Here is a 25,955-nt window from a genome sequence, read left to right as displayed (position 1 = left end):
AATAATTTTTTTTCACACAAATAATTACAATGAAATGGCAATTAACAAATTAAACATGAATTATTAAAGAGTGAAATAGTACTTTCTTGTAAAACAGTCCAATAATCTTTGTTTTTAACTCTGAAATATGTTATTTTAGTTGACTATACACTGAAGAAAATTTGATGTAGAAACAAATTTAACTCAGAAATTATTTAGAAACAGCAACACATTGAATTAAATGTAGAAAATCCAAAAAAGGATTTTCTTATAAACTGTAATCTTATAATCTTTGTTTTCTTTACAACTTGAAAAAGTTATAAATTATGTTGTATAACGTATATGGTGGAAAATAAAATGTAACCATTCAAATAATACCGAATTAAGCAATTTAAAATTATTATTAGCTACATAATATGGGGGAAATTATGTTACATAAGACACTATTTGCATGAATATACTGATACAGTTGTTTTGTTTTCCTGTGAAACAGTATCAATTTCCTTAATAAAAGTACAATTATGTATGCCAATGCAATTTTTCTCTCTCTCTATTTCAAGTATATTGTTGAACTGCCAAATATTATTAACACAAAAATGTTATACCAATCCATAAAAATAAATAAAAAGATGGTAAAAACTTTAATTCATGTTAGAAATGCAAAAGGTGTACACATCCAAAATTGGGTTCAGGTAAAATAAAAATAAAAATAATTATAATGAGCAAAACAAAAAACAGCTTTTTGTGAAGTTGACAGTGTGGGCAAGCTGCGAGAACAGCTATCAGAAGAAAAACAAATTTGTTTATGCATTTAGCAGAAATATGAATATGAAATATATTTCAGCACCTATGACACATCAGCAATCCCTGGCCCCAAAGTATAGAGATTAAATATAGAAAGAGAGCTGTGTTTTTCTTCATTTTGGTGGTAATAGAACAAATTAAAAAGACAATCCATTATAATTTCTGCTGACAGTTTGTATCTACAGTCTGACAAACAAGACGAAAATAAAATACCACTGGAAAGATGAATCTAGCATTGCACACTGACAGTTGTTAATTGCCTAATTAGTCAACAGAATGAGATTGGGCTGTTAGCATCAAACAAATATACTCTTCACTGAGGGCATATTTTGCAAATACCAAAACAGTTGAATAACAATGTCTTCAAAATCCAAATCTGCTGCTTTAAGCAATAAAGCAAAACTGGGAACAAAAATAAATTAATGAATAAATGAATCCAGAGGCTCTTAATTTTATTGCAAACTACTAGCGTAAAAACTATGGTTCCACTTTACAGCATTTAGAAGCGAAATCAAGTAAAAAAAAAAAAAAACACCTTGTCATTTGTGATGACGTACAGTGACATACAAAATGACGTACTCCTAATTTTAAATTGCATAAATGCATAAAAATGTATTAAATATAATAATTAATACATTTAATAGATAGATAGATAGATATATTTTCCATTTTAATATATACATATATATATTTGTTAGTTTCAGTTATTTTGTTGTTTTTGATTTTTCAATATCTAAGCCTATATAGTCTTTATTTACATTTTTGTTAAAGCTTTAGTAATTTTGTTATAGTTTTATAGACTATGTAGTAGTAATAATTCAATAATAGTTTGTAATATTTTTTATTTCAAAGTTATTTTAGTACCTCATTTCATTCTGGCATATAAATAAAAAACTTTTGCCTTTAAAAGTTCAGTATACTTGCGTTTCTTTGCAATTTTTTCATTGGAAATTGTTTCTGCATCAACTATTTTCAGTTCTCCTTGGCAACTAGCTGAAATAAAAAATATATATTCTATTTATTTGTTTGTTTGTTCAGTAACAAAAATGTTCTCATGGTCTAGGTTTTATATTTAGTCAAGAAAAATAACCCTACCTGGATGTGTTTTAAGAGATTCACCCGTACTCAATAATACACAATATAAAATCAGAACAGAATAAAAAGCCAGTGTTTTGATCATTCTAATATACTGTGAGCGTTTCCCATCAGAATGCAGGAAGAGAGATCAGAGATGGACGCTCTCCTCTGGAGACTCAGGGTGAAAGTCACCTTTACATGCTGATCTCCATCAAGTCTCTCCTAATCAAACCCTAACAAGAGTACTTCACAGGGAATTGAGCTGAAAGACATGAGAAATACAACACTTTCTAACAGGCTAGATGTGAAAATATTCCCAGGGCAGATGCAACTTTGATGGAGGAGTCAGATGAGACGCTTGCAAAAATAAAATATAACCAAACTGAAAGTGTGTACATAAAAAGTATCATGAAAAATGTATCTTAAGCTCACCAAAGCTGCATTTATTTGGTCAAAAAGACAGTAAAAAAAAACAAACAAAAAAAAACACACATTGTGAAATACTACATTTTAAAATAACAGTTTTTCTACTTTAATATACTTTAAAATATGATTTATTTCTGTGATTTCTGTGTGAATTTTCAGCATCATTCCTCCAGGCTTCATTGTCACATGATCCTTCAGAAATCATTCTAATAAGAATTTTATTTCGAATAAATGATGTTAGTTTGAATTTTCTATTCATCAAGGAATCTTGAAAAAAATATTATGACTTCACCAAAATACTAACAGGATGGTGTCGGTTTGCCCCCGCAGAGATGAGAACGTTTGTTCTGGTAACCTGAGGGCACTTGTTCTCAACTGGGCAGAATAAAAAACGAATTAAAGGACCTGGACTGCTGGTCTACAAAACACATGCTCACCAGAAGCTTCCAGGTGGACATGAAATCCATGTGGACCTACGACTTGATAAAAAAGATTGGAGTTTGCTTTAAGATGGTCTTTATAGAGGGAGATGTTCTGTCAAAATTTTAAATTTAGTCTTTACTTGTCCTCATGTCATTCCTAATCTATATTCATGTCTTTCATATAACAAAGAAAGCATAAATTCAGAAGATGTCCTGATTGCTTTCTTCCATGTTATTACAATAAATTAAGTTTTTAAAGGGATAGTTCACCCAAAAGATGACAACTACCTCATGATTTACTCACCCTCAAGCCATCCCAGGTGCATATGACGTTCTTCTTTAAGACAAATGCAATCAGAGATATATTAAAATATGTACTGAATCTTCCAAGCTTTATAATGCAACTGAATTTGGGGGGGTTGAGATTTTAAAGACCAAAAAAGTGCATCCATCCATCATAAAAAGTGCTCCACATGGCTCCAAGCGGTGAATAAAGGCCTTCTGAAGTGAAGCGTATGGTTTTATAAAGCGTAATCTCCATCTTCCACTTACTGTCATATATGTGTATATGAGAGTGTGGAGTTCCAGCGGATGATATAGGACATCGGCATACCGTAAGCTCCTATAAAGTTTTAAATATGGATATTAGTCTTATGCAAATTGCTCGACTTCAGAAGGCCTATATTAACCCTCGGAGCTGTTCGAACTACGGCTTCAAAAGTCATATACACACACTGTAAAACCGAACAGTGAAATTAATTAAATGAAATTAGTTAATTGCACTCAAATAATAATGACATAGGTTAAGGATGGACAACAATAGACTATATTTGAGGGTATTTCCCACATTATATGAGTTGAAAAATAGATAAAATTTTGAGTGAAGTACTCTCTAATTATAATTTGAGAAATATCAATATTTATAAGATAACTGAGATAATTTAAGGCAACTGGAAATGTAATTTTTAATGTAATGTAATTTTTAAACTTAAGAGTTCCGCGAACTTATTAGGGTTTACAGTGTATGGTAAAAGACACTTAAAAATATATATTTTATTGAACTAAAAAATATTAAGTTAATTTGACTTAAAATTTTCGATGTAATCTGTTTCAACAATTTTTTGGAGTTAAGTGAACTTGTCGAGTTTTACAGTGCACAGGATGGCTTGAGGGTGACTAATTCATGGGGTAATGTTCATCTTTGTGTGAACTATCCCTTTAAGAAAGAATCTGCAATAATGTTATAATTGTTGTTATTATCCTGTAATGTAAGTTACTTGAGAGTCCAGACTTTCGCTGTGTGATGTGGTCTAGCTTAATGCAGTTAGAATGACCCCAAAATTGAATAGACTTGGGTAAAAATATGAGTTTTTGTCTTATATATAGACAATACATTTAAAGCTGCAGTAGGTAACCTTTGTAAAAATATATTTTTTACATATTTGTTAAACCATTATGTCCTAACAGCAGAATATGAGACGGATAATCTGAGAAAAAATCAAGCTCCTCTGGCTCCTCCCAGTGCTCCTATTGCCATTTTCAGAAATTCATCGGCTCCCGGTAAGAAACAACCAATCAGAGCTGCGGTCCGTAACTTTGTTTGTGTTCAAAATGTAGAAAAATGTATATAATAAGTGAGTACCGGAAAATACTTATAGTCCGGAAAATACGGTACTTAAAACTACTACTTCAACAATGGGATCCTTTAGATTGTTGTGCAAAGATGTAGGTGCTACACACATTAATGTGTTCAAAATGTATTCACCTTCTGACCTATCAAAGATTAGTGGAAGTTCAGGACAGTGTTATTTTAGTATCACTGATATACTATTATTATTATTAGAGATAATATTAGAGAGGTGATCTCAAGGATCGGGATCAGGACCGATTAAGCTTTTTTTTTTAACTGATTGGTACCGACTATCCTCAGTCCGATCCTGATGTTATATCAGCTGTGATGCCAGTGTCGTGCAGTAGTGGCCATATGCACCTTGCAGTAGGTTTACCAACCGAGATTAAAAGAAAAAGAAGATGCCCGAGAACTAGTTGGGTCTGTTCTAGTCCCTCACACACATGTGGTCTTGCCTTGAACGTAAGTGACAATGGCACAAACTGCATGCTTTCTAACCTGATCTCCACTTTTTTCTGTTTATTGTAAATATAAAATACATTAGGTTTATATCAGTAGTCATGCTCTTTTTGGACTAGAGAGGAGGTTTTCAGCTCTGAAAGTTATAGTATGATCCGTTAACTCAACTTTAAGCAACTGTATTGTGACATGTCCTTGTGACATGGCCCATTTTGAACTTTAGTGCTCAGCAGGACTTAAGTAAATATGTTCATTTTCATTTTAGTAGTGCCTCTCAAATCATGAATTTATCAGTCAGTAACATTTTCTGATATGTATGACAGCACTGCTATTTAGAAACCACTTGTATCCAAAACACAAACACACTAATCTGGTGCCCTGGACCTCCAGGCAATGAAAGAGGTAGTGATGAGTCATTTCTAATTTCCACTGGATTTATATTGGATTATTGGACATCCAGCTGGATTTATGTTTAAAAAATGCCTTGAGTCCACAATATCTGTTGGCTATGATACACTGGGAAGACTCCCACCTGCTAGAGTCACATTAAAATGTTGATGTCCCATCATTTGCTCTGCAGAGTCGCATTAAAGCCAAGGCAAATTAGTCCAATTTAAAGTACCAAGTCTAAGTAATTCTGAAAAATTACATTCTACCGCAAGAATAACCCACAAATGCTGCAGAACGAATGAAATATTCTCATGTTTTCCCAATCACCAGATCAAAAACAAATCACTGCACTTCACACCGCAAAGAGCGTTTTCTTTTCTTTTTTCCCCACTACAAACGGTTCAGAATTAGTTTGACTGTTCAAAGAGGGACTGAAACTCTGAAGATAAAGGCTGTCCCTGCAGACCTCAGACCGAACTGCATATTTAATTCAAGGCACATGAAAACAAAGCTGTCAGGAATGGAAATATTATATGTTCAATATTGGACCAAGGTTTCAATCATGGTTTGTAAAAAGAAGACGTGCAAGGACCTTAAAGTACGACAGACTGAACAGACAGTATAGTCATTCCCTCACTTCTGTTAAAATTCAATCTGGAATCTGGGACAATGACAAATAAGAGTTACACGGTGAACAAAAGTGAAAGTCTTGTAATGTATCCATGTGGTTGTGAGAAATTTTGGTAACATTTTACAAGAAAACCTTATTGGTTAACATTAGGTAACAAACTAACATTGGAAAAATACTTCTAAAGCACTGATTAATCTTAACGTTGATTCCAACATTTACTAATACTAATAGGCTACATTATTAAAATCAAAAGTTATATTTATTAATGTTATTTAATGGAACTGGGCTAACATGAATCAACAATGAACAGTTGTATCTTTTAAAATGTATAAATACTGTCATATTGTTCATCGTTAATGATAGTTAATGCATTAAATATTGCAACAAATGGAACCTTAGTGTAGAGTATTTAGATTTTTTTTTCAACAAAATTTCAACGTAATAATTTTAATAACATTTTTTTTTTTTTACAAAATTGTATTTAATTTTACTAACTAATTTAAAATAACCTTGTAATGTCATTCACAGGTCAAATTATCTGATCTTAAGAAATGTACTGAGCTTGATACAGTACAGTTTCTGTTTTAAAAATGTTTTCTTCATGTTGACTGCACAACATGACTCCAATAGTGGACTTTTTTAATATGTGTGACATTTTAACTTCTAAGGAATTACAAAAACATTATGCCAAACTATTTTTTTGTATGAAAAGAAAATACCTTTCCAGTATTTCCTTAAAAAATAATAAAAACAAATCTTCAATTTTCTTGTAGTTTTTCTTCATTATATTAGACTGACAAAAAAATTCGGGTAGGGTCAGAAATCGCTACTAAATTTCACAAATGAATACAAAGAAACAACAAGTTGACACGAAATTAAGCAGAAAGAACTTATTCTTTTTCTTATTTATATTTATATAAGATATCCATATATATATATATATATATATATATATATATATATATATATATATATATATATATATATATATATATATATATATGTATATATATATATATATATATATATGTGTATATATATATATATATATATATATATATATATATATAGCATAGCATAGTTCTATCAACAAGACATTATGACTTCCCAAAAAATAGTAAAATGAGATTTAATTCAGAAAGTAAACCGTTACAAACATGTCGCATTTCATAAAAGGAATGCATTAAAATCATTCTTATTCATATTGATCAATTACATTTTAATGCATTTTTAGACCACAAGTATAAATGTGTCATTTGGCACATGGACTGACTAGTCATTTTCACTGGCACCTTGTTCCTGCTCTGTTTGTAACCAAATCTTTGCTTGTTACTGCTATGACAAAGCACATACTGGAATAACTCACTGCTGAGTGTGACTGACTGATCCCATCACTTCCTTTTCTTGTCATCTCTTGCCAACGTGTGTGTAAAGAGCAAACTGTTAAGGTGACCTTTGCACACACAACCACAATATAAGCCCACACAGGCAGCTTCAGGCCTTTGATGATCGACTGCTATCCAGCTTCACCAGATGGATCGCTTAAAGTAAAGTAACAACAACTTCAATGCGAAGCATCTCTCAGTCAGGACAATGAAATATGATACACTATAAAAGGGGAAAGAATGCGTATGTGTCACTGATAAAGTTAAGTATACCTTGTGGCTTTAATGCACTGTGACAAAATATTGGTTTTGTCCATAAAATGGTAGTCAATGAGGTGGCAAGTCTTGTAGGCTTGTATAAACTATAATCCAATGTTATTATCTTCTGTTTTTAACTAGGGGTTGCAACGACTAATCTACTAGTCAACTTCAATGCTCTGCCATGGACTAGAGATTAAGCTGGACGGCAACTAGTCACCAGTCCTATAGAGGGCGCAACAGGATAATAAATCTTTGAAGGACTTCCACAGTTACGCATTGCTTCCAAACAGTTAAAAGGACAAATTAATGTATACTCCGAAAGGTCCAAAAGATGTGTGGTTATATAACTGGATGCTTGAAATTGAACGGAAGAACGCATATTCTAAAAAGCTGATTTTACAGGTAAGTTAATCACTGTTCTAATCTAATGCAATGATTTCTCAAGAAAATAGCACAAAGGGCAACGCTGTTTAGCTTTGTTAACTAGATGTTAGGGCTGTGCAAAAAATTTCAATGCGATTTTCATGCGCATCTCGTCAGTAAAGGCTTTCTGTGATTATAAGTACATCTCTAGCACTTGCGTTCAGATAAGGATTGCCAGGTTTTCAAAACAAATCCTGCCGACTTGCTTCTCAAAACTTGTCCAAAACTAGCCCAATCGCGTTTCCAGGAGGGCAGCGCATGCTAAGCTGGTGTCGAATCACAACACAGGAACCTCTGGCCCAATCAGAACTCGTTACGTATTTCTGAAGGAGGGGCTTTATAGAACAAGGAAGTCATCAGCCCGTTTTTATGACAACCGTTTTGTGAAAACAGTGGTATACAGATAGGTGAATTGTGTGAAAAATACTTTTTTTTTTACACGCGAAACATGAACATATGTTATATTGCAAACTGTAAACACAATCAAAGCTTCAAAAAAGCCTTGGACCTTTAATCCATTAATGTCATTAACCATAATAAAAATAGGCGTGTAACAATTTATTCACTGCTGTAAAAGTTATTCACTAATACAATGTTACTGTAGATTTCCCTTACATTACATTACATTGCATTACAATGTGCTGCATGTGAGACATATTTTCATAGTAACAAAAGACCTTTAGGGTACCTTTTCAGTGAACATAAAATGACGCTTCAATTATACATCAACATAATTAACTCAGATTTTATGACCTTAACAGCCGTCACGCTTTAGTACTTCCAGATTATGGTGGGAAATGGCTGCTTTCCATTCACACACACCCAGTCGTATCAAATGACCTTTCCCAAAAGCCCTTTCTGTGCCTGTAACCTGCCAATCTCAATCCACTCCTTCTCAGTTCACTTGTGTGTATTTCTCACACCCTTTCATTCAGCATCCACAGGGGTCCAAACCAGACCGGGACCAGTTCCCTTGGATTTCTAAACATAGCAACCTAAAGCAAAAATCTCATTTAAAAAGGCTTCCCTTAACAAACACTGTTCTTCGGTCATTCCCCACTATGCAGTTCCTTCATTTTTCCAAACAGATATTTTACACATATTAGTTTAAGCACAATTACAACTTAAGTACTTTTTATGTTAAAGCTGCAGTCCATAAATTTTGCCTCTTAATCGACATCTCAGGCGTCAGACAGCAACTGCAGCTTCGGACAAACACGCATAACAGCAAATAATACTTCTGCACAATGTTTCTATTTTTACAACAGAAATGTGAATTCTGCCGGTATTCAGTCTCATACAGTTTCGGGCTTGAATCGCCTAGGGCTGTCAAAATAGCTGAAAAACTAAATTAAAATTTTTTACTTAAATATAATCAAAATGCATAATTTCAGTTAGGGTGAAGAAAAGCTTTTTGCTTCTCTTCTGAGGCCTCAAAATATCAAATCGAGTAAAATATTACTGCATGTTTATTCAAAGCATTAAAATACATGACTGTGAAAAAACAACATATATTTAAAATAATGTTTATGAACCAATTATTATTAATTAAGTTGCTTAAAGAACTATAAACAAAACAGCGTCATGTATGCAAGCATTGTTAAATAAATTAAAAAAGGCGGAAAACCAGTCACAAAGGATACATTTTTTTTTCATTTAAAAACATGACCCAACATAAAGTCTCGAGATATTTTTAGAAAATTAAATGAAATACATTAATTTTACATGTCTTTCTAAACATGCGGCTCTCTTGTGCGAGACTCGAGTCCAACGGTGTCCCTCTAGAAAATGTGCGAAATATGCGTTCTGTGTAAATGGCTTGGTTTCAGTTTTGATGTAAACAAGATCTTCTCCACATTGATGTTCTCTCTTTTTTTTTTAAGTGGCTTCAACTGGATAGGCTAACATAACCTTATAATGCAATGCCACATACATCGTCATAGCATCTCGTGCAGCCACTGATAAAGTATACTTCAGACAGTGCGCGTACACGAGGTGAAAGATGAGACAACAGATACTGCGTGTCGAGCTCGTCCGCCTTTGAAAGTTGTGTAGACACAGCTGTGCGTGCGGCGAGATGGAATGGAACATGTACCGGGGCTCATAAGTCAGCTTCCTTAATGCTCACCTAAAATTCGAATGTGCATTTGAATGTGGACTTTTATTTTAAATTCGACGAATATTAGAAAAACGATTTTTTTTGACAGCCCAAGAAAATCCCCAATGCGATTTTTTGTTGTTGTTGAAATTTTATCGTAAACACAGACATGTTGAAGCCTGCAGTAAATGTTTTGCATTATGGCAGTCCACTCTGCTTATTGTTTTTCGAAAATGTTGCACTCCTGTTTGTCACTGTGCACGTAACTTTAGGGATTTATCTATATTTGGTGTTATTTGCAGTATAAAACTTTAGACGTGCAAAATCGATTTTACAATCGATTCAATGGAACACTTGTCACTCAAATCAAACAGGATTTTTTTCACAAAGGTGATAAAACCCAAGAACTCAAAGTAAACGGTCTCTCATTTATAGGTTGCATTGATACGTAGCGGTGGATGCAAGTAAAACAGTATGACAGTACCTCTTTTTTTTTCTCACCTGAAATTCATGCAATAAACATGTTTTTGACAAAGATTTTAATTTGTTTGTTGTCTATATAGCCTGCATCAAAATGAGGTTTGAAATGATGCGCCCGAAGGCACAGGTTGAAGACCCAGTCAGTGACGTCACAATATGCTAATTTGTTTAAATTCATACCGACGTCATCACCATCACAAAAATATACTTTTTTTTTCTACATTGAAACTTGAAAAAAAAAAAATAGACCGACCTACCGACCCTTTTTTTTATTATTACTGTTACTGCAAACCAAAATATTTTTAAGGATGGCCTCACCGCACCGGTGTGGATACAGTACTTTATATTCACAGATTCTACATCTTGAAAGTATGAGCCAAATAAGAGCTCTCACTGGAGAATGTCATCTGAACAAGTAATATCTGCCACTTTTGTTTTGATCAACTGAACAAAACTAAATTTGGATAATTTTTTTACAAATAAATTTATGGACTGCAGCTTTAAAACAACTTTCCTGTATTCCAGTGTAATATGCAGACTAAGACAACTATTAGTAAGTCATTTGTAGGCTGTATTTCCTACATAGCATAAACACTGCAGTGCTAACAAAACATGGCTTTGTTTGTTTGAGATTCCCGACCAGCCTGACTCAGCAACACCAACTCGTTTTTTGTTTTCTTTTTGAGACATTTTTGAGACATGAGCTAATTTGACAGTGTTGCACTCAAACCTCCACCAACGCCGTCTCTCACCATGTCACTGATCTGTCTGTGCGCTGTCTTGTGTTTTGGAGGAGGCGTGGCTTTGGAGAGTGATTATGCAGGGAGGGTGTGGTCTTATGCTTTCAAAGCTTGCTTGCTTTTGCTAGGCTCTCCGAAAAATCGCCTACCCTACATTTAATATAAAATAGCTGTGGATATAAATAAATTAACTCTTTTTGTTTCAAGAGATTTCCAAGTTCCACAGGGCTTCTAAAAATGTGCTTTATTGTGAAAATATTGGCGTTTCTTCATTACTCTCGCCGCAATTTAAATATTTAAAACAAAAACTGTTTTCTCAGAAATGCTTTTTTATTTGGTCATTAAACTGATTCCTTTTCCTCAATTTCACAAACTGTTTGTCTTTTGTAATCCCTTAGCAATGTTGCCTTTGTAATTGTTTGAGCATTAATAAATAAAAAACAGAAATGAGAAAATGTAATTAAGCTTAATTAAAAATAAGAATAATGTTAGATACTGTACAATGACTATATCTGTATTATAAACAATGTTTAAAAACATTATTAACTTCCTAACCTCATGCAAGTCGAAATCCCACACTGAGCAATGGCTAACTTTAGCTTTTTATTTCCATCCTGTTAATTGTCTTGTCACCACGTAAATAGGTTATAATTAAAATGACATTTAAGTGCCTGAGCTTGACCAGAGCATATATTTGCAAGTCTAAATGATTTTATAGTAATACTTCTATAAATTACAACCCAAGTACATACACTAAACTTTTTTTACAGAGTTCTTAAGGTACTGCATAACAGGAATGATGCTCCTGCTACTTTGACACATTTATTCACACTAGGTTGCTTAAAAAGACCCTTGTTCATGGCAACCTATCACAGCTGGTGCATGTCTACATCGTAACCCAGCCCTACAGAGCCTGTAATTGGGAATAAGATGACCATTGTGAGTCCTCAGGCAAAAATAAAATCAGCCTACTTGTGCAAACATGCACAGCCAACATCTTTGATTAAAATGTCAGTAACTTCCCTCAGCGAGCCCCACAGACTTTTTAATTTCACCGTACATGGCTTGGTGCTGTGCCACGTTATTTTCCAGACATCTTCTTTGTGCTAATGCAGGATTTGAAAATCCTCGAGTGATTCCAGTGCTCTTCTCCTTGGCGTGAGGAGTGATTTGGTGACCACTCAAAGACTGGAGCAGCCAGACAGATCAGTTTGGGGCAGTAAGGGAGAGATGCCAAACCACACAGAGCTTTTAGCAGCTGTTAATGAGAAAGGGAATGCTCTTCTAGAGTTACCTACACAAAAGGCGGCGTTGTCAGATGGGCTTCTAGGGGTCCGACTCTGTGTCAGCCCACTAGTGCTTTTAATATAAGGTTTAACATGCTGTCACATTACCAGTAACCACATCACCATTAAATTTAGCTGAAAGAGGTCTATTGTATATTGTCAATATTGTCATGATGTATAAAGTACAGCTCACACAGAAGTCAAACCAAGCAGTTGTTTGTGAACAAGTAAACCTGTTGTAAAATCAGCATGGGGAAATGTCTTGCCCTCAAGCGAAATTACCGAGCGCATGGATTCCTGTTGAAATTGCTTACTATCAGTTTTGACAATTCAGTGACCAACAGTAAATGTGACCGCACCTTTATTGTTAATATATACACCTGAAACTGACATTATTTTTATTTAAAATGTTGGTAAATTTGGCAGCTTTGATGAAAATATGAACTCATTCAAACCAAGCAGCTTTCTGTTGGTCAACTCAGTAAATTACAAAGACCAACTGAACCAGATGGGAAATCTTAATGGGAAAATGTTTGCCCTCAGATGAAATTTCCAATAATAGTCCTATTGAAAAAGACTGAATTTGGAGGGAAAGAATTGGTGAGCAATGGTAAATTTGACTGCACCATTATGACACCAGCTGATGTCATTTTATGTTACATTTTGGTAGATTTGGAAACTTCGTTGACAATTTGAACACTTTCGAACCAAGCAGCTTTCTTATGGACAATACAGCAAATTTAGAAAACCAGCTGAACTCAATGCAAAATCTGTGAGGGGAAATCTTTCACACTCGTGCAAGATTCCCACGATCCCTCATTTAAATTACTGAAATTTGAATTCTAAATGTGACTAAATTATTCTTAATATGAGGCTGATGTCTTTTTTTTTCTCAGTTAAATAAGTGCATCATTCAGTATTTCAAGTGCACTTCTTTTTGTTGGAATTTCCAGTGTGAACACACTACACTATATATACTACAAAATGCCATAGCATAGTACATTACTAGGCTGAATAATGATGAATAGATTGCCCAAAATTTCCAGTTAATTCCAGTAACTTCTCATTAGTATTCCAACTACCCATGTAAAGTTTCTGGAAATTTAACGAAAATTTTCCGCCCCATTGCCAACTCAACATAATTTACTTCCAAAAATAAATAAAAAGTCTCTTTTTGTGTAATTCTCCTTACATCCCTGATAGAAACAAAGACGTTACACATTTCGCATAAATAAAGGAACAGCTGTGTTTGTGTGTGGGAAGAGTTGATCGCTGACGCACATTTCACTAACAAACAAGTCATGTTCTTTAACACAAGTCAAAAAGTTTGGGTTCTCTTTTGTTGGTTTTTTTTTTTCCAAATGTTTGCTGCCCACATGTTTGTAACAAAAATAAATTGACACTTCTACCAATAAAATGACGCAATGAGCGATTTTCATGAGTGTTTGTGTGTTTAAATCTGTTTTGCAGAGGTAAAATAGATCCTCACAAGCACATGGCTTCTGCGAACACTGCTAATTCACACTTAAATCATAGAGCCGAGAATCTAGTTTCTCTGAAGTAGGGCTGTAGTACTCGAGTCCGGTCTTGGACTCGAGTCCGGACTCGAGACATTTTTCTGTCGTCTCGGACTTGTCTCGGACTCGTTGAATTTGCACTCGGACTTGTCTCGGACTTGGCCATTGGACTCGCCAAGTCTTCTAGTTGGTCTCGACCGAGTCCAGCAAAAAAAATAAAATAAAAAATGTCTCCTTCAAAACAAAACCACATTTGCATGATGTCGCGACTGAAACTGTGTGGAAAACGCTAGGCGCGCCGCTCTCCTTATTTCCAAAGCACTCTGTAATCTGCGCTCGCGCTCCAGTGGCGTCTGCTGTTGCTGGGCAACCATGACCCGCTCTCCATGATGACGCAGAAGTTTCAGCAAAGAATAAATGGAATTCCAGCACTTAAAATCACTTTCAGTAGCTCTGCTAATAGATTCATTTAAAAAATGGCTATCCTTGTACAACTATGATCATCTGTTTCTCCATCTTGCCTTAGCTTTCAGTATTGTTCCGGGAAAGGATGTGCATGACCAGTGGTGCACTTACTGCGACCTGAAAAGTTTAGATGTTTCTAATTAAATTTTCTACCTGTTAGATTGTGTTTTATTTACGTCTACACCTAGATAGCCTTTTTTTATGCAACAATTACATATGTAAATTTTAAAAACTTTATACATGACATTACATATTTACATTTTCATGTAACAGCCAGTATTTGTATCTGTAACAATCACAAAATTTTTCCTATCTGCATTCGGATACAACATCGTACAATTACTTGATAAGACGGTTATGACTTTTTATATATTTTTTCGTAGTTATCACTGAACAAGTATGTCGTGTTAAACTGAATTAATTATTAATTTCTAAAATAATATTTATCATGCAAGCAGAGAGATGTCATGACAAACGTGTCATAGTGATCATTTGAACACGACTGAATCCATTTAATGCAAACATTTTCATTACGCAGAACACTTTGAGCGAGTCTATAATGTATTGTCGACTTCACTAAACAGATGTGTGTGCCGCGCAAACCAGCAAAACATAAAGATGCAAACAAGTAGACAATGTATCCATATCTATGTTGATTATTAGCCTACTTTTGAGAGAGAATTGATTTGGTTTTTGAGAGACTGATACGCGCAGCGCGGCTGTTTGATTGGTGAGCACGCTGTGCTTATTCCATTCATTCGTATCATGGTAGCCTAAGCTTTCAATATTTGCCTTTTAAATATATACAAATAATATAACGTGTAGCTATGATGTATTATTATAGGTAAAATTACTCTTGCAACGCTCTGATTTCTGAGAGATGCACAGAGAGGCGACAACAATGCGGTGTTTGATTTGCGCGCTTTTCACTCATAAAGTTTACATTCATTCACTTCTGGCACTGATCCCCTGGCTCACCTGTTATCTAGCAAACACCAGACTGTGTCAGCTTCAGCCGAGTATTCAGGCAGAATTATTCCTTGTCCGTTATTCGTTTTTTAAGCCATTATCCGTGCCATTCCGAATAAGGTATTCGGCTTCAGGCACAACCCTAATTATTACATTACATAGGCCTATTTTATTTTTACATGCAACATAGATAAGGTCATATAGTAACAGCTCCACGCAATATTGTAATTCTAAAATTCACGTCGTACTTGCAAACACTTTGTATGCATTATGGTTAATACATGCTGGAGTAGTCGATTGTGACAGTGCTCGACTAGTCTATGCAAACACTAGCACAGTATGACAAAAATTGCTGTATTTATGTGCGCATGCCCAGTAGAGCCAAACGTATCCATTCTAGCCTTGCTGCGTGCATTTGTCATATCCCGAGCTTTGCGTGTGTCTGTGCACTGTGCCAATTAGGCATAGTCATATACATTTTTGACCACAGATATAATGTCAACAAAAAATAAAGTAAATAAAAATTATTTGACCTTACAGTTCCAAACTTTGTTTGTTTATCCAAGTTTAGCTCCCAGGGTCTGACTGGGGGTAAAACCAGTACTCATTAGCAAGGCCCCAAAGGAAGAGAGGGCCCTTGAAAAGTATGAATCTGAAATATATATTATTTTACCTGGATATTTTCATGGGTGGGGGGCATGGGGGCCCATCAGGACTGCCTAAGCATAGGGCCCAGGATCTTGTTTAACGCCCCTGTTAGCTTTAACCCTAATTATACACACTTGAACCTAATCAAGCTCTTACTAGACACACTAATCTTCCAGGTGTTTTAAGGCCAGTTGGAGCTAAACTTTTCAGGACATTGGCCATCCAGGATGTAGTTTGGAGACCCCTGTCCTACAGAGTTGTTACTTTGCTCATGCTTTTTGATCATTACAAATAATAATGTAAAATGATTTTCTTAGAATAGGAGATATGCTTTCTCTCGCATCACAAACATTATCAGTAGTTAAGTATGTGGTCTTGAATAGGACCCTTTTTTCACTCATTTGGACTCGGTCTTGGACTTGGACTCGAAACTTTTGGACTTGGACTTGACTTGGACTCGAACCTCTTTGGACTCGGTCTTGACTCGGTCTCGACTAGTCCTGGACTTGGACTTGACTTGGACTCGACAAAGCCGGACTTGACTACAGCTCTACTCTGAAGGTTCATCACAGCAGACTAGCTCTAATACTACTTATCTGCTTATGTTGTCCATATTTATATATAAATACATGCTATAATTTTAGCACCCTTCTAATGAAACCAATAAAACGTCAACTTAATTTAATTCAAAATACAAGACTACAGCTTTCTGTGCAAAACGACAATGCATTCAAACATTCAATCCTAATGCTACACTCCTAAAATGCCAATTTTCATCTGCCAGCAATGAAATGTTCCGGATGCTGATGTTGAGCACTGGGTGCCCTAGTTAATTAAAGTTAATAATGAAATTGATATTTCAGCAGTTCCTATTCATTTTGCTCTTATTCTGAACCTCAGCTCCATTTCTCCTCGCCTCTCCAAAAATTACACAAGAATATAAAACCCACACATAGCTTACCTTTACCGTAGTTGAAGTGGAGTTTGATGGATTTGCCCTGGTTGATGTGCAGGTATGTAAACCACACGGCGAAAGTAAGCAGCACCAGCAGCAGCAGAAGTCTGAACTGCTTTCGTATCTTCTTCACAGGGAATCGCAGCATTTTCGCAGCTGCAGCATCATCAGCAGCAAAAAAGAGTGTCAGCCGCTCCTCAGTCTGCCGCTTTAGAGAACGAGTCCTGATGTCACAATGTCATATTTGCAGCAGCATCAGGTTTGGTTTGTCACCACTAAACACCCAGAATCACAATCTCATATTCGCTACAGCAGCAGAATGAAAGTGTCAGCTGCTTCTCCGCTCACCGCGCTAAAAATTGTAGCGTCACAATGTCATTTTTCTCCAAACAGCAGCAGAATCAGTCATGTTTTGCTAGAAGTAATGTCACAAAGTCATATTTACAACATGTTAGCTGCTTCTCGGTTCGGCACGTTTCACAAAAGATTTCGCAATGTCATATTACAGCAGCAGAAAAAAGTCAGCTGCTTCTCGCTTTAAAGACAATGCCATCTGACTGTTCTAACTATAGTTTACTTGAGTCTTATAGAAGCATCATTCATGATTTACAAGCCATGTCACTATTGGTGGCTTCAGATGGACTTCATTTAAGTCCCATTTAGCACAAACGTGTTTTAAAACAGGTAGAGATGAAGAATATTCCAGTTAACGATATAATTGTAGGCGGTGCAGGGAAAGAAAAGAGCAGCGGGCTGTTAATCTTGAGAAAGCCGCTCTGACAGCAGTCCAGCCACTTCAGACGGGATCATCCTCTGGATTTAAAGCTTTCGCTCAAATGACCAGTCTAACTTTTGAACACTACGTTTTTAGCATTTAATTAACAGGAAACAACACAATCAAACTGCAGAACCTCAAGTGTGATGCTGCATTTTAGATTTGTCAATATTTTAAACCGAGAAGTTAACAATAAAAGCACTCAATTAACAAATGCAATATTTAGCAAGAAACCACGTCATATCATATCATGTCTATATTATGCATTGTAAAAATGTTTACATAGTTGTTTTCATTTATTTGACTTGATTTTCTACTCGTTTTCTATGAGTAATTCGCTTCGAAGTGGTCGAAAAAGTCCAATGAACGTATCACTGCAGGTTAGAAGTAGTGACTTCAGCGCCACTTTGAATTTTAAGCGAATTGAATTATAGCGAGATGATTTTTTTACAGCCTATCTATAGAGAATTAAACTGTAGTAATGTACACAAAAATATACATAAGACACTTTAGATTTAAGTTAGTTAAATTTGTATTTGGAGTGGCTGCACTGATTCGGTATGCAACAGTAAATTTGAACATCACGCGCTGGTACATTATCACACTGCAAAGGGGAAAAGAACAATGCAATCAAATAAACGCTGATTTATCCTCAGATATTATGAAAACACTAATAACCGCGGGGGAAGAATCACATTGCTCTGGCGGTTTATAAAGCATGATGCGTTCATGCACCTGCTATCCATCAGAGTCCACGCGCAACTTAGTACCCGCTCTTTCAGAGATTTGAAATCGGACGTTTGAACCTAAACCGTTAACGGAAAACCCGTCCACATAAAGACAATAACAATGCTTTATTAGCTTCCGTGAGCTCCGGTACCGTTAGCTGTATCTGACATTTTGATCTCACTAGTACGATCTGCAAAACAAACGCTTTGTTTCACCGATGCGTCAGTGTCTGCGCGCGGATGATGTCACGCATTTAGTCTGATAAACTATTTAGCAACGAGTCTCATTAATCCCAAAAGCTCCGCTTACAGTCCAGCGATGTGACCGACTCTCGATCCCCGCGTTCAACTGAGCATCCGTGACTCTGCCGCGGAGCGACGGTACGAATCCTACTGTGGGACCGGCTGAGCTAATGAATTATTAAATAGGCCGTGTTGACTTTACATTGAGCATCCGTGCGCTAGGTTAATTAATATTCATGAGCCATGGATTATCAATAGAAAACCAGTCAGGCTTACTGGCCGAACGTCGCTGCTACGTAATTAATATTCATAAACTCGGCGTCACCATGGTAGGAATTGGATATTCGCTGCTGGGCAACCGAACTTGGGTGGAGCCGTTACTGGCATGAATAGCGTCATCGGCGGAGCTCCAGCGCGAGAGATTATTGGAAGAGCTCCGTGACGAAACCCATATAATAGCGTCTCATCGACCTTGTAGTTTTGGTGATTCTAAACTAAACTAAACTAAAATCCCCATGTTTATGATTATTTAGGACATGAAATGCATTTTTTTTATTAATTAATAAGTAATTTAAATGTAACAGACATTCACTGTGTGTGTGTGTGTGTGTATATAACCGTTTGAAACAAATATAATACTTAACTTTATATAAATATTTTTAAGTAACATTTAGAAATATATGCTTGCATTTAAATTAATTGTAATATTTGGCTTTTAATTATGGAATGTATTGTCCATTTTAAATAAATCATAAATTATTTATTTTATGGTATTTTCTATATTATTTAATTGTGTGTGTGTGTGTGTGTGTGTGTGTTTATATATATATATATATATATATATATATATATATGTATATATATATGTATGTATGTATGTATGTATGTATGTATGCATATGCATTTTAAATTGAATACTGAAATAAAAATAGTAAATTACAATAAATATTTTTTATTTAGTATGATAATAAGCAGATTAATATAGAATAAATTAATAAAAATTTGTATTAGTTATATGATTATTTATTGTTCATTTGTTTCTGTTAAAGAAAATTTGTGGAACCACAAGCAAAATTCAAGAATTGATCTACAAGATAGGCTCTACTAGATTATTTGTACATGCAACATAATTTATTTGCTTTAAACATAGATATATATTATACACGTCGCTAATGAAAAGTCTGGGAAAGGTTTCCTTCAGATGGACGGCTGGATTTGTCATATTAATGTTAGGCTAATTTAACGTCCACAGCCTTTCACATTTTAATAATCTGCATATTGCCTGACTTTGATCATTCACAGAATAAGCACAAGACTGCCCTGTTTCTAATATGCATGAAGCTATAAGCCTGTGCAGAGTTTATGGTGAAATATGAGTGGTTTCAGGCAGTTCTCTGAGCTGTCAGAAATCGCACAACGCATTACATTAATTTGTTTCCCAGTGTCTTTTTCATCCTCTTTGCCTGAGAGACCCGATCATGTGCGGGGAGTTTGAGCATAACCGGTAGGTCCTGGGTTAATAAAACATCTATCTGTCATCATAGCTGTGATTATGATGTCGCAAGAACTCACAGATGTAAGAGAGAAAGACTAGCAAGACGCTTCAAAAGCCATGAGACTTTCTTCCCAAGAAACACAAAGAATGGCCTTTTCCCTTCCTGTTTGTATTCCTCTTCTCTTACCAGCGTGACATTATAATAAGACGGCCACCCTCAACTGAACCGAAGTGGATTAAAATGAAGTCCTTTTCATATTGATCTAAACCTGAAACCATGCTGTTCCTGTAATAGCAAGTGTAAGATACTGTCCTTACTTTGCACGAGTTATTTTTTTTTTTCAATGCACCTTTAAGATTTGTTATTTGGAGAATTTAAGCATCGCATCGCTTGCTCACCTGCGAATCCTCTGCAGTGAATGGGTGCCGTCAGAATGAGAGTCCAAATCGCTGATTAATAACATTAAAACAATCCACATAGAGATATACACTATCAAAGTACCTAGTGCCAGACAAGTGTGTGTCTGAATAGCAGTGCACCTTTTGCATAATAAAGACAAGTGTGGGGTCTCTGTGATTTATGGTCTCCGACGCCCAGATGCTTTTAGGGCAGCACAGAAGAAAACGAAGCTGCTTGCATCCCTAGAAAAGAAAATGGCTTAAAGGTGGAATTCAGAGCAAAGATGCATTAAGGTTCAGTGAATTTTTTTTTTTTTTGAAATAATGTGGACTGAATTGTAAAAGCTTTTTGTTGTTGCCCTCCATTAAATAAAACATACAGAATGAAATATATATATATTGCACCTTTTTTTAACATGTGTGATATTCCCGTCCAAAAGCATAAATAGGGCAAAACATTCCTTAGCCATTAAGAAGCGCATCTGGCACCGAGGTGTCAGCAGCAGATCCTCGAGTGCTGTAAGATGTGAGGAGGGGCCTCCATGGATTGGACTTGTTTGTTCAGCAGATCCCACAGATGCTCGATTTGATTAAGATCTGAGGAATTTGGCGGCTAAGTCAACTCCTCAAACTCATTGTTGTGCCCCTCAAACCATTCCTGAACCATTTGTGCTTTTGGCAGGGTGCATTATCCTGCTGAAACAGGCCACAGTCACCAGGGAATACTGTTTCCAAAAGCTATACATAGTCTGCAACCATGCTTAGGAAGGTGGTACGTGTCAAAATAACATCCACATAGATGGCAGGACCCAGGGTTTCCCAGCAGAACTGCCTCAGCAAGCGTGTTTTCTTCCCATGTGTTCCCCACGATGTTCACGTGCCCACTGTTGGTGTTTTCAACGGTGGACAGGGGTCAGTATGGGCACCATGTCTGGTCTGTAGCTGTGCAGCCCAATGCACACCAAACTTGGATGTATTCAGACACGTTTCCATCAGAACCAGCATTAACTTCTTGAGCAGTTTGAGCTACAGTAGCTTGTCTGTTGGATCAGACCACACAGCATATTCATTCGAAAGTCATCTTATATATTTTGTGTATTTTTGGTTTCTGTAGCCAATTCAAGTTTGTTTTGTGTTGTATGCATATGTCTCTGAGTAATTCTTCTGCCTTTGCTCTTCAGTTTCTTTGTTAGAGCTTATAAATCTTTCACTGGCTGCTGTAGTTAGAGGCATTCAGCACAGATTGTGTGTGTGTGTGTGTGTGTGCGCGCTCTTGTTTTTGTGACATATCAGGACACAACTCTGTATAATGACATGGGTATGACACAGGTATTACAAGGAGAAGGTGACTTATGAGGACATGTCCCATGTCCCAATTTTTCAAAACACTTAGAAATCATACAGAATGAGTTTTTTTTTGAGAAAGTAAAAATGCACAAAGTTTCCTGTGAGGGTTAGGGTTAGGTGTAAGGTTGGTGAAGGGCCATAGAATATACAGTTTGTACAGAATAAAAACCATTACACCTATGGGATGAACCCACTTTTCACAAAAACAAACATGTGCGTGTGTGTGTGTTTTAACCTGTAAAACCTCACTTTTAATGCTCATGTTTCTTGAACAATTAATAAAAAAATACATTTTGGTTAAAAAACGAATCGGTTCAATCAAGAATCTCATGAGTGAGTCACTGAATCATTTAAAGAACCGTTCCGTTCAAAGACGCCGATTCATTCAGGAACGAATCAGCACTGTTTTGTGTTGCTGAGGGCCATTCGCGCTTTGACCTCATTTCAAACTATTCTGTCAAAAAATAAGAAAGTAAGTGGCAATACTAATTAAAGTTAACAATCAATAAAAGACAGGAGGAATGCCAAGAAGAAAATTAGGCTACAATTTAAAAAAGTAGAGAAATACGAAACGCCCTTAAGCATATTTTAAAGAATGATTTTCTTGTCCAAAGTACTTTATTTCTAATATATAGCATTAGTCCTGACTAGCATTAAAAAATATAGAATTAATGTTTTTTTTTTTTTTTGACGATCAGCAAGGAAACATTCAAATGCAAATGGATCCAACAGGAGAGAGACGAGCATTAGACAAATGGCTCTAGATGTGACCACAGAGATTGACATAAGATCTCATTTCTGTTCATCTACAGAAAGACTGGAGAAAAAAGAAAAAAGAAAAGTAGATCGAATAGAAAAAGAAAATAGAGAAGGCTATTAGATGCTTTTTTCATTAATCCCTCTACCAACTTTCTGAATCATGAAGGGTGTGTGCGTGCATGTTCATCTCCTGAACCCTTATATGAGTTGTGTGAGTGTGTGTGTGTGTGTGTGTGTGTGTGTGTGAGTGACTGAGATCAGCTCAAGCCCTAATCATCAGCTCCATTCACACCCGCTCGGGAGAGTGGCGTGTGGATGCAATAAACCCAGATTTAGCTGGATTCAGAGCACGGAGGAGAATGTCAGACACACGTTTATATGTTCACGCAGCGTTGATGGAGGATAGACGTCACGTTCACCTGGACTGTACACGTCCGTCTCAGCTGTCAATGCAGCACCTGCCTCATTCCTTTTGATGTTAGAAAAGAAGAGCTCTTTCCAACACGGGTAACAAGCGATCAAAAGAGTAGGAACAGAACAGAAAAAGAGAGGAAGGAAACCTTTCAGTGAGGATTTTTGCGTCTTTAAAAACTAATTTTACCATTAAAACGGAGGACTTTAATCTTTATCAGTCCAAGGTTTGGGCTGTTTTGATTAGTAACTTAACATGTGATTTTTGTTGTAATATCTTAATATCATGATGGGTTTTTTTTTTCTTACAAACAGGTTTTCACTGCAGCAGAGGTGTTTGGACTCTCATTCTGATGGCACCCATTCACTGCAGAGGATCCACTGGTGAGCAAGTGTTGATACATTTCTCTAAAATCTATTCCCAAGAAGAAACAAACTCATCTACATCTTGGCCTGAGAGTGAGTAAATCTTCAGCAAATTTTCATTTTTGGGTCTCAAAAATATCTATCTATCTATAGGGGGCTCTAAAGTCGCAAAAATAGTCAAGTAACATCAGCTTTATTTGTATAGAGCTTTATATAATATTTGTTGTCAACGCAGATTTAAAGTCAAACAGGAAAATATTTTTTTTTTAATAATGCAAGAAAAATACACAAAACTGCACAGGCTACAGTTACTTTAAATCAAACAAAATTGCATTAATGAACAAAACACGCACTATTTAACAGCGCGGTCACATCTCAAATGTGATATTCCGCTCGTGTAATATTCCTTCAGCTTTGCCCATAAATAAGACTGTTGCTCAGCTTGCGTCCACATGCACGCGCACGATCAGACAAGACTGACGTTCAGACAGCAATGACTGCAAAATGATGGATTTTATATACAATGATAAACAAACGAAATGGACAGCTGAATGCAACACTGAGAATGGTAATAATTTTATAAAGTACTGAACTCCAAATATGTTTGCGGCTAGTTCCGCTAACTTTTAAGTACAAAATAAATAAATAAATAATAATTATGAAATAAAATTAAAAATGTCTGCTTTGATCACAGGAATAAATAACTTTTTAAAATATATTCATAAAACAGTTATGTTAATAGATTGTAAAAGTATTTCACCATACCATTTTATTGTTTTACTCTATTTTCATCAAATAAATGTATAATTGGTGAGCAAGAAGAGACTTCTTCTTTCTAACTTTTGAACAGTAGTCTAAATCGTTTATAAATAACTATTTACATGCATTCTTACCTAACTTTTTATGAAATGATAAATAATACAGATGCTGAAACACACATAATACACAGATGTGGAGCTGCTTGGAGTCTGATGTAGGTTTTTTAAAGTCTAAACACCGCTGACCTCTGCTGGTCGTCTGTGTTAATGCACTGTTGTAAAATCCAATGTGTTTACGCACAACTACTATTTTTCTACACTTTTCTACACTTTTTTCTACACTTATGCTTAATAATAATAATCAAAACATTTTTTTAGCACGCTTTAAAAACAATAAGTGTAATAGGTGAAAAGTTAAAAACACAAGAAATTAAAAATTTAATTTGTATTTAATTTTTAATTTGTATATTTGGGATGCATTACAATTACAAATAATAGTTCTCCTGTGATGCAAGGATATATTAACATTGGACATGGATAGATTAAGTGAGTGAGAATCTGAAAAGTGTGTTTTAAGAGAGATTTTGTTGATAAGTTATTAGAAGAATCTGAACAATTTAGATCTGAAGACGAATCTGATTCAGCGGTCACTGTGTACAAAACAATGCAGTGCTGTGTTATTTAGGCTAAAGCTTGTGTGATCTCTGTAGCAGTCTTGAAAGAAGCCTCTCTGACCTCCAGAGGTGTTCGAGAGACGTGAGAGGACAGGAAGGGTTTGATGGAGGAGGAGAGGAGAAAGATGTTCACTGTAGCTGATGAGAAAGTCTGTGAGCTCATCTGTGCTGAATATGACTTCAGAGAAATCCTCAAGAAAGGCGGCAGATGCTTGACTCATACACATGGCTTTTACTGTCATGAATAATGCAAAACTACTAGATTTTTACATTGCCTGATGAAACTTGGGCACAGAAGTCTCTTCTTGCTCACCAGTTTAGCTCCAACCCTAATCAAACACACCTGAACAAGCTAATTAAAGGGATAGTTCACACAAAAATGAAAATGAGCCCATGGTTTACTCACCCTCAGGGCATTGTAGGTGTATCTGACATCCCAATTTCAGATGAACACAGTCGCAGTTATTTTTTAAAATCTAACTGTATGGCAGTGAATGGTGCCACTGTTTTTGAAGTCTAAAAAACTGTATCCATCCATCATTAAACTACTCCACATGTCTCTGGGGTGTTAATAAAGGGCCTCTGAAGCAAAACAATGCATTAGTGTACATAAGTAAAAAGTTATAAACTGTAATCTCCAGCTTCTGGTCGCTCCAGCAGGTGCGTTCATGGCAAGGAGTTCAAGGGAATGTGACGTAGACATAACGCAAGGACAACGTAAGCCTGGTTCTCGTGAGACTACACTCTTCACCCTGGAGCTCACGTTGTGTCTTCTGCTACACCTACATCAGCAGGTCTTCAGGATCTCTGCAAAGTGTGTTTAATCCAGGTTGGAGCTCATTTCTGCAGGAAAGTGGATCTCGATGTCCAGAGTTGAGGACTCCTGCTGCAGAATGTAAAAGTCCCTGGAGAAATTCATAGTCGACTGCAATGTGATTCACTCCATACTGGAACT

The 25,955-nt window shown here is 35.9% G+C and overlaps 1 protein-coding gene across 2 annotated transcripts in view; it reads right to left on the bottom strand.

Moving 5' to 3' along the window:
• The window catches only part of LOC113067112 (N-acetyl-beta-glucosaminyl-glycoprotein 4-beta-N-acetylgalactosaminyltransferase 1), a 154,054-nt gene extending 134,967 nt beyond the window's left edge, over window positions 1–19,087 (bottom strand). For both annotated transcript variants that reach the window (XR_003279272.1, XM_026239383.1), the window contains exon 1: window positions 17,052–19,087. Coding sequence is in view for 1 of the 2 variants with exons in the window: in XM_026239383.1 (XP_026095168.1) it covers window positions 17,052–17,193 (142 nt within the window). In the remaining variant the exon portion in view is untranslated. The remainder of the gene's footprint in view (window positions 1–17,051) is intronic.
• Window positions 19,088–25,955: the final 6,868 nt, after the last annotated feature.

This window comes from Carassius auratus, chromosome 50 (genome assembly GCF_003368295.1).
Source record: "Carassius auratus strain Wakin chromosome 50, ASM336829v1, whole genome shotgun sequence".
NCBI lineage: Eukaryota > Metazoa > Chordata > Actinopteri > Cypriniformes > Cyprinidae > Carassius > Carassius auratus.
Note: the sequence above shows the minus strand (reverse complement) of the source record. Positions and strands in the feature narration are given on the sequence as shown.